This window comes from Amblyomma mixtum, chromosome 3 (genome assembly GCF_055824585.1).
Source record: "Amblyomma mixtum isolate Tamu chromosome 3, ASM5582458v1, whole genome shotgun sequence".
Classification (NCBI taxonomy): Eukaryota; Metazoa; Arthropoda; class Arachnida; order Ixodida; family Ixodidae; genus Amblyomma; species Amblyomma mixtum.
The window spans coordinates 110,863,414-110,880,600 of record NC_143014.1 but is presented as its reverse complement, the minus strand read 5'-3'; the positions used below and the strand labels follow the sequence as shown (position 1 = coordinate 110,880,600).

General features: G+C 45.2%; 1 protein-coding gene across 1 annotated transcript in view; it reads left to right on the top strand.

The window, feature by feature from the left end:
- The window catches only part of LOC149351406 (uncharacterized), a 66,502-nt gene that overhangs the window by 15,715 nt on the left and 33,600 nt on the right, over window positions 1-17,187 (top strand). The window contains exons 3-4 of the mRNA XM_089580727.1: window positions 611-872; window positions 3,406-3,540. Of these exons, the coding sequence (XP_089436853.1) occupies window positions 611-872; window positions 3,406-3,540 (397 nt within the window). The remainder of the gene's footprint in view (window positions 1-610; window positions 873-3,405; window positions 3,541-17,187) is intronic.

The window sequence follows — 17,187 nt, the reverse complement described above, 5'->3', positions numbered from 1 at the left end:
CCTCTACGCACGCTTTTTACTGCAACCTACCAAGAAATAAACGTCAGGAAGAAAGAACGAACTTATTCTGCACTAAGTAGAGTTTGAGGCTGCCTTGGCACGAAGCTTCCGAGCTGTTTTTTTTTTTCGAAAACTGTACAAATGATTGACTCGATTAGAAGTTTGGTTTAGGCGTATTGGTCTCTTATGATAAAGGAAGTAAAACGGTGCAAAACAGAGTAAACACTTCTATAAGGCAGACGCGCGCCGAATAATTGGTACGCGTTCGGAAAAGCTGCCAAATGAGCAAGCCGCGAAGCTTCAAAGATGCGCTGCTATAACCCGCTGGTCAGTGTCAGTGAGGTGCATTGCAACACCGGGAAGTTTAATGCTGGGTAATGTCATCTTAACCGCCACCAATATCAGGCTACTTGGAACACTTGAATTATTTCCAGCCTGAATTCAGATCAGAGTGCTCTCCCCTGTGGTAACAATGATGCCCAAACATTCAAAGAACTCTTTGCCCGAATTGCACGAAGGTAGTTGTTCGTGCACTCTGCCTGGCTTCCGCCTCCGGACCGGGCGAGCTCACACAGCTAAGCACTCTCCTCCGACTCGGCTTCTTGTGCAGGGGGGCCGAACACAACAAGGAGAACGAGAGCACGCCGAAGGACAATCCGCATCCAAAGATCGAAACGCAAGCCGCCGCGGCGGCTCCAGTTTGGACAGCACCGACCGGAAGCTCATTCTTTCCGAAGATCTCTCCGACCGGAAGTAGCGCCTTTTCGAAGGGCCTGCTGACCAGTACGAGCGCTCTTCCGAGGACTGGCCCGAGCCTCATGGGTCCGCTCAGCGACCTGGGGAACCTCCCGAAGCCTTTCGTCCCTTTCCAGGTGACACGGCGTGGCGGAAGGGAGGGACTGGAAGACAATTTCTCTCGCCATTCGCAGCATTGCATCACAAGTATAGACGAATTTTTAAATCTGGTTCTGAAGACTACAATGAAGTGAAGTAGTGTACAAAGCACACGTTAATTCATCAGTTAGCTATTTGGCTGGTTGACTTACTTGGCTAGCCAGCCCGCTTGTTAAAAAATATAGCTATGTTTTGTCTATAGAGTACTACCACGTTTGAAAGAAACGCCAACATAGCGGAGTCTTGGCGCTCCGCTGTTCGCATTTCTTTTCAAAACGCTTTCACTTCGGTGGTAGCGCTAGAGTTGTCCGTGGTGCATTCTAGGACGACTCTAACGTCTTTTTCTTACGACCCAGATAAAAGCGCCATTGGAAGAAATTCGAACAGCGGAGCGCGTAGGCTCCGCTCTGTTCGCGTTTCTTTCCATCGTGATAGTACATTGTTGTGCAAGGCAAAATCAAAAGAAAACCATTAAGCATGCCCTCTTTCTTACGCCCCTGCGGCAGACAAGGCTCTGCTGCTAAGCGATGAGCGCAGGTAATGTACATTTTGCAAATTACATTTCACTGCATAATTTCGCAACACGAGACAGAACTTGGTGTCGCGCTGCGCTTGCGGCATAACGTTCGGTAGTAATTACGGGAAAGACTGCAGAGATAGAAAGGTCGCAGGACTAAAAAAAAATCTGCACGCTTTGTCAAGTGAGAACGCTCCCCGGAGGAGCACTCCACATAGTGCTATCACTGGCTGGATAAAGAAACTCGAGAAATAAAGCATGCACATTCGTTCAAAAAGGCATTCACGCTGCGGATTTACAGATGGTTCCGTTTTACTCCACGCGGGATGGCGTCAGATGAGGGGAGATATGCATAAGCTTGCCTGTGCAGACAGGAAGCAACAGATTCTCAGCCACTTACATGTGTGTAAGCTGAATTTGAAGAACAAAATTGTGCCGTGGGTTCAGGAGTAGTGCCTACTTACGTCTGTGTAACGATAACAACAAATGAACAAAAGGCACGAAATTAATAGCCTCATTCAAATCTGTGATAAAAATCTCGCGTCCAGAACTTCCAAGGCTCCTGCGGATGATTCAAGGCAGGGATGAATGGAGATCACTTGAAGAGGCTTGACTCGGCGGTGACCAGAGCTGATTAGCATTGCTTTCCTTTCACTGAAACAAATAAAAAAGAACGCTGAGCCCGTACGCCCTGTACAGATAACATACGTCACTGAGGCGACATTCACAGTTCTATGACGGTTTGGTTTGGCGGGAATGAATTTTATTATTGGTCGACGCAATCCTCGTCGACTGCCGGTTGTCAGCGGTTGTTCGCCTACCAACCACGTAAGATTCTTAAACTGCGAGAGTTTAGTGGCTCTATTTGTGAATATCTGGGTGTGTAAAGACCGAGCGAAGCTAACACAAAAGACCGGCGAGCAAGGACATCCGTCATGTCGGAATGCTGCCCTCGAAGATTTGTTTGCACTTGCAGGGTTCAACAATACATAACGAAGAGGCATGCGCCCAATAGCACCTTCGACCATATCAACAAAAGCGAAGTAGAACCAGCAATGTGTAATGGCTACATTTAATTGCAGTGCATCCAAGGGCTAATATACACGTAGAATGCTTCTCGACATCTGATCCAAAGTTTGAAAAGGAAAGGTATCTTATGCAAGGCCAAAACTGAAAGGCCGAATTATCGGCGGTGACTTTTATTCCCTGAATAACCAGATAAGCACTTCGGATAAGTGATTTGAGTTGCTAACCGCTGACGATACGCGTAAATTATAATGTAGACAGTTGTAGAGAGTAGCAAGAAATCCTTCTTAGCGTCATCTTGTTATGGCAGATTTTTCTACAGCGCGAAAACAGATACATTTACAAAGATATGAGCGAAAATCAAGACGTTTGCAGCACATGCCCGTTGTTTGCGACTCCCATGCATGATGACGCAGTTTTCCCGTCCGAGGTTTTCCCTAGCGCATGCAAGTTGCCGCGGCCGTAGTCGCTGTTAGAGATCGAAAGCGGCCGAAAACATAGGCGCCGCCTTCGATAAAGTTTCGTGCGTGCGGTTCAGTGCGTAGAGGAAATACTTAAAAGAAAATTACTTTTCCACAAAAACTGCCGATTTTCAATTCTTTTCGCGCTGTAAACTTTTAGAAAATGTTGACGTACCCCAAGCGCTCTGGAATTTAAATGATGAATTTTAATTAAACGATTATTTTTAAACTAAAAATACCCCTGGAAGCAGTCGGTGACAATGCAGAACACTACTGAACTTCATTATCATGAAACAAACCGACACATTTAAAAACTTATGGAGGGGGGTTGCCTACTTTCGCGATGAATCCTCCATCAAAAAATTTGAATTGGGCGCCAATAAGGTTTCTGTATAGCAAATCTATATTTGAGGAGTACAAGCGGCCGCCCTTCCCCCACGTCTCACCCACCATCTTGAATCTTTTCTGATTTCAAACATATTTTTTGTGTGCGCGTGCATCACGCAGGACACGAGTCCCGGCAGCTTACGCGAGGTGAAGAGCTCCGTGGAGCACATCAAGGACCCCGCCACGGGTATCACCAAGGAGGTGCACACCACCATCGAGAAGGAGTCCAAGGAGACGCCCTCATCGCTCTACCGGGTAAAGTGTACTTCAAATGACGCGTATTCTAGCAGAAGGCTTTAACGCTCGCTGCTAAAGAAATTCGCGGCTCTTCTTTTCTTTTTTTTTTCTCCCCGTGTGTTTCGTATACACACAGAAGCGATTACGCCCTAGTCACGAACACTGTGGAAAGCCACGAATGTGCGCTCTAACCCTGGCTGACTCAATCGCGGCCGTTACAGCGCGGGCACTCGGCCAGAAGGGGACCAGTCGCAGCACGTGACGCGTTGCGCAGCGACTTGGCTGTACTGAGGCTGCCAGATTTGCTTACATAAACCAGCCCATGCGATAACCGCCTGTTGTTAAAATATCCAGCGAGCCAAAATACTCCACGAAACGCAAAGCCCAACAAATTTTATGAAAGATTCATGACGTACACAGGCTTTTCCCGGTGGGTGGCCCACGGCGACCGCGGCCGGGGCGTGCGATGCCGTGAGACCCTGAGAACAGTGAATCCCAAAGACTCTTACATGTCACGGTGTCGAGAGAGCAGAGCTAGCCTGCTCCAGCAACAAGCAAGACTTTTGGACAAATGCTCGCAAAACTCTTGTGAATGCTGTAAAAATGCGCAACGCGGGAGATATATGCCTAAATTAAGAGCGGGTAAGTATTTTCAACGGGCTGACATTTGCGACGAATAGAGAAAAAAGAACGACGCCCAGACAATGTGTTTATGAGTATCAGTCAGCGAAACAGAAGTAACCGCGAATGGAGAGACATCGATTGACGAGGTTGATGGGAAATGATAGAAAATTTATTACTTGCCCCAACGATTCAGGTTCAGCGCCAGTAACATGTGACGCCAACGTGAAATAATATTCTTTTATTTTTTTTCCCCGTTCAAGCAACGTAAGTAAGGTGCAATGTTGTGTCATAATGCAAACAATGGTAGGAATCAGGGATGTTATCAATGAGCAATAAAGGCGCACATACAAGGAATAAGCACTAGGTTGGCGAAGTAAAGATTACGAGGCTATATTTTCCTTATCTTAGAGCAAAACATAACCTGACCCAACACAAATGGAAACGTTAAGCGCATATTCGATCGATGCTCCATAGAGTGTGTAAGTGTAACGCACTTACTATGTATTACCTTGTGTTTCAGACTGCGACAATGTTTCAGGATTTTTCAGGATTTCTTTTCTCTTTAAATGTCAACGTTAAAACAAATGTAGATTTATCAAATCAGGAAGCTTCGGAGCACAGGGATCTTTGCAGACAACTTACCTTTATCGAGTGGAAACACCTGCAACCTTCGAATAACACCTATCAGTGCCTAGGCTTCCTGTATTTGCATAATTGCGTAGTCATAAAACATCTAGCTGGCACATTCCCTTTTCACACTTTTTTTTTCACGCGTCCTCAAATAAAAAAAAACGCGCAGAATTGCCCAGCACCACATTTCTGTACACCTAAGATGGTCGAAGAAGTGCTGCTAATATTTCAAAAGTTTCCGGGCCATGCGTTTGTAGGAGTAAGGAGCAAAGTTCTCCTCGGCCTCCAGAAATTTGGGGCGTTTAGAATGATGTACCAGCTACACTGTGGGATTCAGAAACGAAGCTAGTAGTCTGAAAACTTTTGAAGGCGGAAAGTTTTAGTCATCGTATGTGACACATACACCGGTTGAAAAGATTTTAGAGTGAATTCTGCTCGATTCTGGCAGAGACAAAAATAAAACCGCATCTTAAAAGCTCACTCTTTGCTAGCAAAGCTTGCTTTATGAATAACTCGTTGGTATATTATCGTGAGATAAGTGGTCTGACGAGTTAATGATAATACAGACGCGGCGTCAGTTCCAGAAGAAAATTAAATGAAACTGATCATGCACTTCACGTCTGTCTCGTTTCCATCATAAAATAACGCCGTCTCTGTCTTATTCTCATGACACTTCGTTAGCATAGCTGAACAAAAACTCTACACCTGCAAATAAGCCACTGCACAGACAATATTTTCATTGTACTCATTGCTAAAGGTCGCGTGTTATATTCCAGTCGCGGTAGCTGTATTTTGATGGAGGCGAAATGCGACAATGCAAATGTGCTGTGCGATGTCAGCGCACGTCAAAGAACGCCAGGTGGTCTTAATTACTTTCGGAGCCCTCTACTGCGGAATTCCTCATAGCCCGCGTGTCGGTTGGGGACGTTAAACCCCACGATTTTTTTCCTTCATTGCTAAAATCGGGTTTAATTTAGTTTCTACATCTAATTCTATTAGCAGTGGAAACAGAACGGTTTGAAAGATAGTACGGTGCTTACAACTGGTTTGGTTTGGTTTACTGGGGTTTAAAGTCCCAAAGCAACTCAGGCTATGAGGGACGCCGTAGTGAAGGGCTCCGAAAATTTCGACCACCTGGGGTTCTTTAACGTGCACTGACATCGCACAGTACACGGGCCTCTAGAATTTCGCCTTCATCGTACAATTATAGAACATCTTGAACCCAAAATTGTTTGCTGGCACTTTGATGTTCATACTTTCAGAGCTTTTCTCGTTTGCCTGATAAAAGGTAGCAGGTAGGAATTCAAGAATAGTGCTCTACTCGGAGCTTGTAAAACAAATACCTGGACTCATTCAGTACGTGGATATTCAGCATGATTAAATCCTGGAATCAAAACTGTGAACCCAAGTGGACCACTAACTACCAGAATTGGTGCAATCTTCACCAGTGCAATTAAAGTTCTGGCTCGGGCTAGTTGGTTCATGTTAAATATCTGGTTTGGGATAGTTGGTACATGTTTGTTGAAGAAATATGCGTAATTAAATTTCTGGCTTGGGCTAGTTGGTCGACATGGACCAACTAGCCCAAGCCAGAACTTGAATTGTTCATACTTCTGCAGTCGGCAGTCAGCGTCCTTCTTGTCTGTAAGTGTTCCATATCGTCGTCTATGTCTTCTCTGCGTTCACCAGCGCGCGACCTCCTTATTTAGCGAAGGCAAATCTCATTAACTTTGATAACAAAGTTCCCAAGGGCCAGACGATAGAAACGTGTCCGTTTTCAATTTTATGAAAGCTTACAGCTTGAAGGTATCAGGCTTCACCGTTTCTAGTGAAAGTCGCCGACAGTCATACCAAGGTGCTTAATCAAATGAATCTCAAAACTACTCTTTTAAATGCACAGAAATGTAATCTGATGTTGCGGTTGCCTTCAGAGAATGTATACATCGTTCAATGATAGCCAAAAAATGAGCAAGGTGGGCAAGCAGCCTGGAATTTCCCATTCTGCAGCGTACAGTCTATGTCAAAAATTTAGAGCCCAGGGAGTTTGCTTCTAAGCCTCGCAGTGGGACTCCTGTAACATTCGTGGTAGTCCTACCCAATGGAGGAGGCAGGAGCAGAAATCTTCTTACCTTCAGCCAATTTGGAGCGCTGGAGATGCATTACGAACCAGACAGTGTGCTTCAGAACCAAACTCTCTGGGCTCCAAACTTTTGACAAAGGCTGTACGCGAAGATGTATGCATGTGCAATGCATCCATCAGTTTCATGATGCTTCCCCAGGGTGCCCAGCAATTCACACTTTTCGCGAATACGGCATGCAGCAAACTTTTGGCGCCAATAGTGCACAGTAGAAACCATGGCAAAGTTTCAAGTATATGCCGCAAGTACGCACCTCCGGTTTGTCAGCTTCCATATGAGAATTTAGCAAGTACGCGCAGATAGGACAATGCTAACTTTCTTAGCTATACGAGAAAAGAACAAAAGAATAATCGAGTACGTGCTGCAGCCATCATCTCTGCGTGGCAAGAAGTAAAACCTTCTGCTGCTACCACTGCTGCCGGCGAAGTATGTTAGTATTATTCGGGTACTTTGAGACCCCTGGAAACCGACCTCATTACTTGCACACGAATGTTCCGAGTCTTAACAGCGGCTGAAACTCCTTTCCCACCAGCTGGCCATCTACGAGACGTCGACGGATGGTACTGAGTGCGTAGGTGCAGTGTCCCCTATGCATATTCGAATGTAGCCTGCCTGAGAAATTACGGGCAATTTTAATACGTATTTTTTAATGTTCAGGCACAGCATACTATGCACTGACAGTCAACGAACAAACTGGAGCGTCGATAAAATACACTCGGGTAGCAGCTGTCACTCTTTGCGCGCTGTCACTTAATGCTGCTGTGCAAGGCCAACATGAAGGGGTTTACTAAAAGCTACAAGAAAAAGCGAGGGAGGCACAGTCTTGACACCTTGGAAGGTGGCTGTGCCAGAGCTTGACTCACTCCGCCAAAGAATCTGCGTGTGCAGCTACTGAAGTGCCAGAAGGTTATGTGGCAGAAACTAGGCCTCATTCACAACTTTTTTTTTCTTTTGCTCTGGTGGTGCAAACCTCTTGGGCTATTCCAAGATTCCTTCAAAGCAAAGTTCCTGAGCGTTCGCACACGATTTCACACAACAACATCAGCAAGTGTTGGCAGGGAACTCGGCTTGCCATGAACGTAGAATGGTGTCTCAGAATTCTGTGCACAGTGGCTGTTGCCGCGTACGCTTGCCATGCGCAATAGTTCAATGATGTCTCTTCCAGCGGCCGAATGCAGTGAAACCGCGGCACGCAGCAAATTTTGTTTGCAGTCTAACGTGAGGCCCGGCAGGCCTTCGCTAGGAGGTTGAAATCATAGGCAGAGATCTGTGAGCTCCCTCATGAATACTCGGCACGGCTGCTCTCGTTCATTGTTTGCATGTTGCTTCGAAGGCATGAAACAGTGTAGTTGAAACCTGTTTGGTCGCAGGAAACATGAAATGGATGCGTGTGCGCGCAACGCGTATCAAAAAGAAAATATAGGTACGGTCGTCTTCTGCACATACAGAGAAAACCACCAGATGATATTTGTAGCACTTTCTGCAGTGTGTTACAGCGCAAGGAAATTCTGTTATCGTTTTCTTTTTGAATACGAAGACTGCACAGCATAATGCACCTCCATATGTACACAGGAAAGTGCCTTTTTTGAGTCGGAGTCGTAGCGCACTACAGATAGAGAGCACATTGATTTATAGCTCAATTAAAAAAAAAACTGCCGCGGTAAGCTAGTATTATATATGCACATAAATCAGTGTACGTCGTTCGCATTATGTGCTTTTCTCACAAGAGTTACGTTCTTTTTAAGACAGCTTCAGAGATTTTTCTTCTGACGCACACATTATACCTGGATCAATATTGCATGCATTTTGGTTCAACTCGCGCCAGAACAATCAATAGCTCAGTCTAAAAACATGCGCAAAAAGTCTACAAACACGCCTTGTGCAACCACCACCTCCTAGCGAAAATGCGAAGTAAATCTAAGTAATCTTTATTTTTCTTTAACTGGCGACAAGGTAATACTGAAGAAATTGATGGCAAAGGCTGACCATATTGCCACATTTGCTTGCTTGCACAATTTTCATAGGCACCGAAGCCGACAACCTCATTTGAGGTGATTTCACTGTGTTTTTCTTGCAATGAACGCGTCTGGCGAAATCGGCCATCGAAGAGTAGATTAGCCGCCATATGGGCAAATCCATGTCAGGTGTTTATGATGTGGCAATCCGAAGGAGGCAGTTCGAGTGGCCATCGCAGTTCAATGAGCGCAAGGAGACAGGCCACTGGAGGGAGCACACAGGAACTGCTTAACATTGTTATGTTTCCTCACAGGTCCCACCAGTGTTGCGCTACGATCCAGAAGTATGAGGGTAACCCAATTATCTTTCTAATTAATTCTTGCGCTTTGGCTCCAATTATATTTTTACCACCAAATGTGTAACTCTGTGAGCGTCAGAGGTTCGCTAAAAAGGCATGCTTCGAAAGGCTGTCGATATTTGTAGCTTACATCTGCAGCCAAACTTTGGGTGTTCATTGGAAAACTGCAGCTTATTTACGGACGCTTGTAGGAAAAAGCATTCCAACCGTACTATGCCAGGGGCAAAAGAAGATTGGGCTGGCCTTCGGACATTGTTTACATACTTGCTACACCTGAACTCAATCCAGCATCAGGCCTGCACATAAGAAACTGCGACCGTTAGGGCCGAAAAGGTGGCACAGGGGCTGTTCATTTTAAGATGTTGCTCCTTTGTTACAAAAAAAAAACAGCATGAGAGCGACAAGCCAAAATTAATAAAACATTCCATTCTTAAACCGTATAACGCTCGTACCGTTGCTGCTCGCCCAAGCACTGCTTCGTAGTTCGTAGCTTTGAGAGCTACCTTACAAATTTAATTGATTTTTCATGATAATTAGAATACGATGCATAGACACGGATTCATGCACCAAAGTTCAATGGAGAGTGAACCGTCATCAAAACCCCGCGTTCTGCAAGCTGCTTCTGTGTATGTGACCTATGTTTCGTATTGTCAGCTGCTAGGCTTATAAAAAAAAGAAGATGGCACTGCTCTGTACTCTTTCCAATCTCCAAATCTTGTACAAGTTGTTCATACTCACAAAGACGCTATGTGAAATATCCTTACATTATTAACACACAGCACATCTAGCGCCTCGGTTTCAGCAGTATTTCTCAGTTACAACTGTCAATATTGCCGTAACATGCCCGTGCCAAACGGAACGAAGCCACTTCTTTCAGTTGCCATAACCCAACGTTATGGCTAGGGCTGGTCAAATGTTTAGGGGAATCCCCCAAGGTGGAGTAGATTTGTAATAAGGGAGTAATTACTCATTGGCATCCACCCGAGCGCAGCCATACGGCTACAAAGGAAAGCTATACAGCTTTCTCAGAAACTTCGTAGTTAAAGAAAAAAAAAGTTTCTGAGAAAGTTGTATAGCTTTCCTTTGTAGCCGTATGGCTGCGCTCGGGTGGATGCCAATGAGTAATTACTCCCTTGTTATGGCTAGGGCTTGGCACTAGGCTGAGAGCTCCCCTGTGTTCTGGAACATAAGCCGAGGACTCCGAAGAAGGTCCGAGACATCCTTTTCAGACATTGGGGCACAATATTTCAGTGAGTGGCGCAAAATGTTTCCAGAAAAAAGATATCGCTATCGACGTCATCGAAATTGATTTCCGGGCTGCAAAGGACCAAAAATTTCCTCGCAGCTTCCCTTTCTGGCAGGCGTGCGTAGCCACTAAAGAGCGACAATAACTGTTCATGTTTCGAGGCAGTATGTTCGACTCGAACTGGCTTATAAGTAAAATGCGAAGATGCGTTAAATGTGCGACCACTCTAGTGGCACTTTTGCTGTGTACAGTGGTTGCTCCGAAAGTAATCCCTCCTCTTTTATTGCGTTGGTAACATTGCGTTAGCTGTTGCTAACATGGCCGTAAGTTTGACCGTCATGCCAATATTCTGAGAATTTTATTGCAGTGCTGCTGGTTTGGTTTATGGTTTATGGGGGTTTAACGTCCCAAAGCGACTCAGGCTATGAGGGATGCCGCAGTGAAGTGCTCCGGAAATTTTGACCACCTTAACGTGCACTGACATCGCACAGTACACGGGCCTCTAGAATTTTGCCTCCATCGAAATTCAACCGCCGCGACCGTGATCGAACCCGCGTCTTTTGGGTCAGCAGCCGACCGCCATAACCACTGAGCCACCGCGGCGGCTCGCAGTGATGCAGGCGACTGCATTTCGGCTGTCAGGCGAAATGAAATGGCCATTTACGTTAACGTGCGCATGAAGCAAAGATATATGATTAATTCATGAATATGGACAATATACCGTCAACTGGCAAAGCTTCACGAACGTTTACAAAGATCAAACAGTGGAAATAAGGACAGCCATACGATCAGAGGAGTGTAGTAGCTTCGTTTACACGAACCCGACAGTAGCGGGTCGAGTCAGGCGTCGGGCTAAACGAAGTTACGCAGCGTCGACGACTACGCGCTTACATGAACTCGATCTTGGCGAGTCAACACTGGCGTGACTGCAGCGGCTCCCAGCGTCGAGTGATGCAATGAGAGCGTGGAAAGATGGCGCTCAAGATCGCGACACACCGCCACTGTGCCCGAAGCGCAACGGCGCCAGTACACAGCAGGTTCCTATCTCGCCCCTCGCCTCCCGCTAAATCGACTTCCTGACCAGACCGCGTTTACATGCACTTTGCAGAACGGATTTGGCGAGTCAGCTTACTACTAGCAGGCGAGTTAACTACTCTCGATATGCAGCATGATTTACTCGACCCGACTGCGTTTACATGAACCAGACAGCTGCTTTTATGCGGACATACAAGCTTGACTTGACTCTGCTGAGGTCATGCAAACGCTGCGAGGGATGTGAAAAAAAATTAGTAGAGCTAAGCTTGCCGGCTAGGCGCATTAATCAGCGAAAGTTGATTGGCGTTAGCGGCTGAGAGGTCTGGAGTGGCATTTCTGTTCTGGCGTTTCTCTGGCGACTGCCCAGTTGGGCGTCTATACGCTCACGTGCATACTGGGCCTACTCCCGTTAGCGGTAATCGGTTCGATCGCTCTCCCGGTACACTTCACGAACTCCATGGCCCGCTTGCCCGAAGAAGATTAGACTGGTTAGTTGCCAGAGTTCTCTTATTCGCAGTCTAAGCCCTCCGTTGGTTTTGAGGGAAAAAAAGATGCATAACTGGCTCACTTGGTCAGTGGACACCTCAATCGTGCTGTGAAGTGGCGGTGGCGTCCACCTACTTTTCTCAAAACCAACAGAGCGTTTTAACTTCTTTGGCTTTCAGTAAAGGAAAGGCGCATAACTGTCTCACTGGCCCGTAGACACCTCAATCGCGCTGTGAGTTGGCGGTGGTATCCACCTAAATAACGCGTAACGTATTACACGGGTGCCATTGTACCTCCTGACTTGAACAGATGCGGAAAAAAGTAAACCGAGCATGCTATTCCGTTATAAGTTCAATCACGCCTTTCCTAATGGAAATGAAGAAATACTGTTAGTCCATGAGAAAGCGCAGCAACGTCTACGGCCAGCATGCACTGGAAATTAGGTAAGGCGTGAAAAATATTCGAAGACAAATACGTGCTCCGTTTACTTTTGTTCGCATTTATAGAAAGCTATTCACCACTAACTGCAAAAAAGTCTTGTTCAGTCATGAACAACTCTCAGCTTACAAAATCGCAAAAAGAGCAACATGTCGACCAGCCCATTCACATGAATTGGCGGATTGCAACCAAGGGACTCTGTGTGGACTTGGTTATCAGCTCACTGCGTTAAAAAAGATGCTGACAGCATTTCAATAGTCTGTGCCAGGATGGCTGTCAGAATGCTCAGCCGGGAGAGAAAAGAGAACTGTGTGCAACTCTGCCGCGACCTACTGAACCAATATGAGGCTGCAGATGACAGATTCTCAAATAGCGCCATCACTGGTGGCGAAACGTGGCGTAAGCACCGGGAACCCAATCAAAAACAGGACTGCATGCAGGGACTACACGTAAATTCCACGTCGCAAACATAGCCCTCAGCGGGTAATGTGCGCTCTCCTTTGAGAGACGAAAGAGGTTGTCCCTTGGGATATTTTGGAAGCTGTTGGGACTGTCAACTCCGACAGCACATTACACCTCTGAACTAACAGCTGGAATTTCCAGTCAGACTACAGCAGAGGAAACGCGTCCTTCGCAACACGATGGCAGTATAGGTGACATACCGATTCTAAGACAGCGCATCTCAATACCATTCTTCGCTGGACTCTCCTACCGCGCCCTCCATACAGTTCATATTAGGTACCTTGTGACTACCATCTCTTAGTTGTGGTTGTACAAGTCTTACTACTTGGGGCCCAATTGCTTAGTAATGCGGGTGTCCAGCGTGCTGCGGAGCAGTAGCCTCGCTGGTAGTATCCTACAGGTGACGTATGCCGGATCTTGTTGGTAGGGCTGAAAATGCATACCCACTGATATGGATCAATGTCGAAAGGTCGAAAGTACGGTGTTGTATATAGCTGTTAATATGCGCTATGAAGAAATGTCGCTTAGTTTGCACCTGTCGTATTGTTCAAGTAAATAAAGAACAGCAATTTTTTTATCGGTGGGAGGATATAAACAGGAGGGACCTTCATATAAGTTGGTTTGTATATCCTTTGCATTCTTTTTTTTGCTTTTTTTTTTTCAAGTATCATGCGTCAGCAACCCAGAAGTTAAAACAGCGTCGTCCATGCTATGATGTGGCCGAGCCTCGCGCGCTTCTCTCGCTACTTAGGGGGAAAAACTGGGAGTAGGGAGAGGCTGATATTCGGCAACAACATTTTCATCATAAAACTGACTAATTACTTTTCTTTTCACAACCTGGAATTTCCTTAAATGTCTCCTGAGCCTAGCACTATGCTAAACACAGAAGAAAATAGATCCATTGGCGAAGCAAATAATCGTCTACTAAAAACCTCCACATGCCTGAAAGTCACACAGGAAAACATATAAAGGCAAAAACTTTTCAAATCATCAGCCCAGTGCCGATGCTTCGGTACTGAAGCAAACATCGCCGACGCAAACCAACATTTTCATGGAAAGCGGTGACAGGGCATGATAAATGAAGTCAATTTTCCCAGCAGAAATACGTAAAAAATTACAATTGTCATGTTTAAATTGTTACATTGAAAATGGAAACTGATGATGACAGGCGCGTAAGAATTGCTGAACGACGTTTTTACAGTATAAAGTTATCACTGGCAAGGTCGCCATCGCAACAAGATGCTTAGGACTGCTTACTCACCTTCTGATAAACCCCGTTCAGGGGTCGGAAAATGCATTAGTCACTGCTAATGACTTTCTTACCTTAAAACTTCTTGATCTACTAAATACGTCAGTAAAGAACAAAGTTTTAATATAATTCCGGCACGATAACATCAGCATCATTTTGACTTAGCTATGTGTTCTAAACATCCTATATTATGTACATTGTATTCTCCGTAAAAGGGTCTAAGGACATAAAGACGACAGGTACGTGTTGCGGGTATCAGCCTCAGTCAGTAGTGTCGGCGGTTTCCTCCAAGCAAAAAGATATATTTTTTACTTCATATTAATATTACCGAATATTTTAAAATAATTATTTACTTTCTCAAGCACTGTAGTGCTCCATGACTGAAATCACGGAGCAGCAAAGGATGACAAAAAATTACGAGTAGCATACCTCATACCTACTTTTGACAGAATATGAAAGTTTTTGAAAAATTAATTTGAAGTTTTTGCGCACTGTACACAAAGTGCGCGGAAACATTCCACGCTGGGTAGACTTCCCCTAGTGATTGTTGGCCCGACGTGCCCGATGAATCCCTGTAGAAATGCAGAATCAATTTCTGTGCAGCGTACTGTGTACTCGGTTTTCCTCCCCTTTACTGATAATAATCAATAAACTCAATGACTGGTGACCCAAGTAAATTAATCCCCTAGAATGAATGATTAAAAAATGAAAAATGTTCGTTGATTAGTAAAACAAATGACAATCTTTGGTCTGTTTTCAAGAGGCCGCCAAATAATACTGCCACACAAACAAAAGTAGCCTGGTTTAAGTTCCCTTCTTTGGTAAAAATTGGCTAGCTGAAGAAATCACCCTCTTTATGTACTCATAAGGCAATCTTACTGTCCTTGGTGCTCTTACCATCCTAAACTTTAGAGAAGTATTGATGCCATAAATATTTTAAGCATTAAGTTCTTCTTTCTCGAGGCATAGTTGTTAATTTTTTTATATATAGTCCAAGATCGCCCTATTTTAGACTACTTCTGGCCACCCGCTTTTTCGCCTGTTCACTCATTTTCTCTCCTGTAGCCACCTTTCACACATTTTATAGCATTTCAGCCCTTGCATTCACTTCTTTTGAAGCAGCCTAACTTTCAGCTAGGTTCTTCAGGACTCGCTGACATGTTTTATTAGCGACGTGTTTTATTAGTTTTAACTTTTTCCAAAAACAGAGAATTAAAGTTTGCAAGCTTAAAGCCTGAAAAACATCGGTGTCAGTTACAGTTTTCACTATCTGCATTACATTTATCTCATTTCACTGGATCTCTTCTCGCTTTTGCAGTTGGGAATCAACATTGAAATAAAAACACACTGGCAACAAGAAGTTGCCAAGTTCCGGCTGGTTTAAGAGACAGCATAAATTACCCGCAGTTTTTATGGCATTCTATTTACGTATCAGCAATTTACTTATGATGTCAGTGAGTACATTATAACTGAATCTAAACCTGATTTCTATTGTTCTCCGTTCGTTCTAATAATTTATAGTTACCGATACTGTGTGTGTGTGGGGGGGGGGGGGGGATACAATGGTAGCTTGAACTTTGCGACAACCGATCCGCAATCCTTCTTCTCCGCACTCTCTAGAAAGACGTCTCCTGTCCATTACTTCTTGCATGTGAGCACGCTTTTATTAATCCTTACCTGTGATTCACACTTGTGTATGCAATAATGTGTGTTACTATAAAAGAGCAGTGGCCGTGAAATAAGGAAGAAAGTGCGTAGTGTTTGCAAGCAATGGCGGCAACTTTCTGCGGGGTCTTCGTTCGCGTTCATTCCGTTCGAAACTTCAAATCCTCTTCTGGTAAAAATAAAAGCCAGGCACACACTGCGCCACCTTCGAGAACAAGGAAAAAGCGCTTACGATTTTCACGAAGGACAATAGGACCCAAAGCTGTCGCACGCTTTCAAGCCCACTGGCAATCCCTCGAGGACAGTCACGGTGTTGCGAAAGAATGCGCTTTAAGAGGATTGCTCGTTGGGTCACCAGGGGACACATCGCCAATATAAGTGTAAATGACAACTGCAAGAGGTACAGTCCTGAGCATGGTGTGCTTTGTTTACTCAATAGCTCTCTTTATCTACCCTTATAAGACCAGAGTTTCAAGTCTCAGATTTAAAAAAAAAAAAGTGGAAGGGGGGGGGGGGGGGGCGGGAGGAAAAAGAAATTCGTGACAACATCGATAAAAACAGCAAAAGTTAGTTTAAGTGAGAAGTGAATTCTCAAGAAGGTATAAACCTCACTCTATATGGCGAAGAGCCGAAGAACTTTTTGTAACCAGTTACTTAAAGCAGTCGCCCAAAGCTAGCCATAAAGTTGTTTGTTTCTCAACGCCACCCGTAAGCTGTTCAGTGCTAAAGCGTAAACACGTTATGTGCTACAAGCGGAGCTACAGAGAGCCCGCCGCAAGGCTGACGGAAACTTTAGCGTTCGAGCCAAAAGTTGCGTGAAACGCCAGTGGCTAAGTGCACCCCCCCCCCCCCCCCCCCCCCCCCCCCCCCCCCAAGCCTGTCCTGCATTCCACTGTCTCACGAGCAAAGGCGAGAATGGCGGCTTTTGGTGACCAAAGAAAACAGTTAAAAGCAGCCCTGCGCTCAACAGCGAACAGTTGTTGGTGTGTCAGTAAAAACACAGCCAACCGACTGCTCGCCAAGAAATACCACACGCCAGAGCTTCGAAGCGTGCCAAGACAGACAGTAAAATGCCCAAAGAACAGGTGACAGTGCTAAATTAATCTTAGCGCTTGGGCAGGAGTTTGATATCAGGCGCCTTTCTCCCGGCCAACGCCGAGAAAACACAAAATTGGAGCAGTGCGTTAGCCAACACTGTTAGCCGCACAGTGAAGCGAAAATAGTTCGTAATGGCGGCATTTCAAGCACTTTATTTGCTTATAGTCCGTGTCTTCTGCAATAAAACAGGATTTTTACACGAGTACCCATTAAGTCTTCACGTATCGAAACACTTTAAGGTAGCCCCTTTCTTCAGACGGCTTGATGTTTCATATAAACG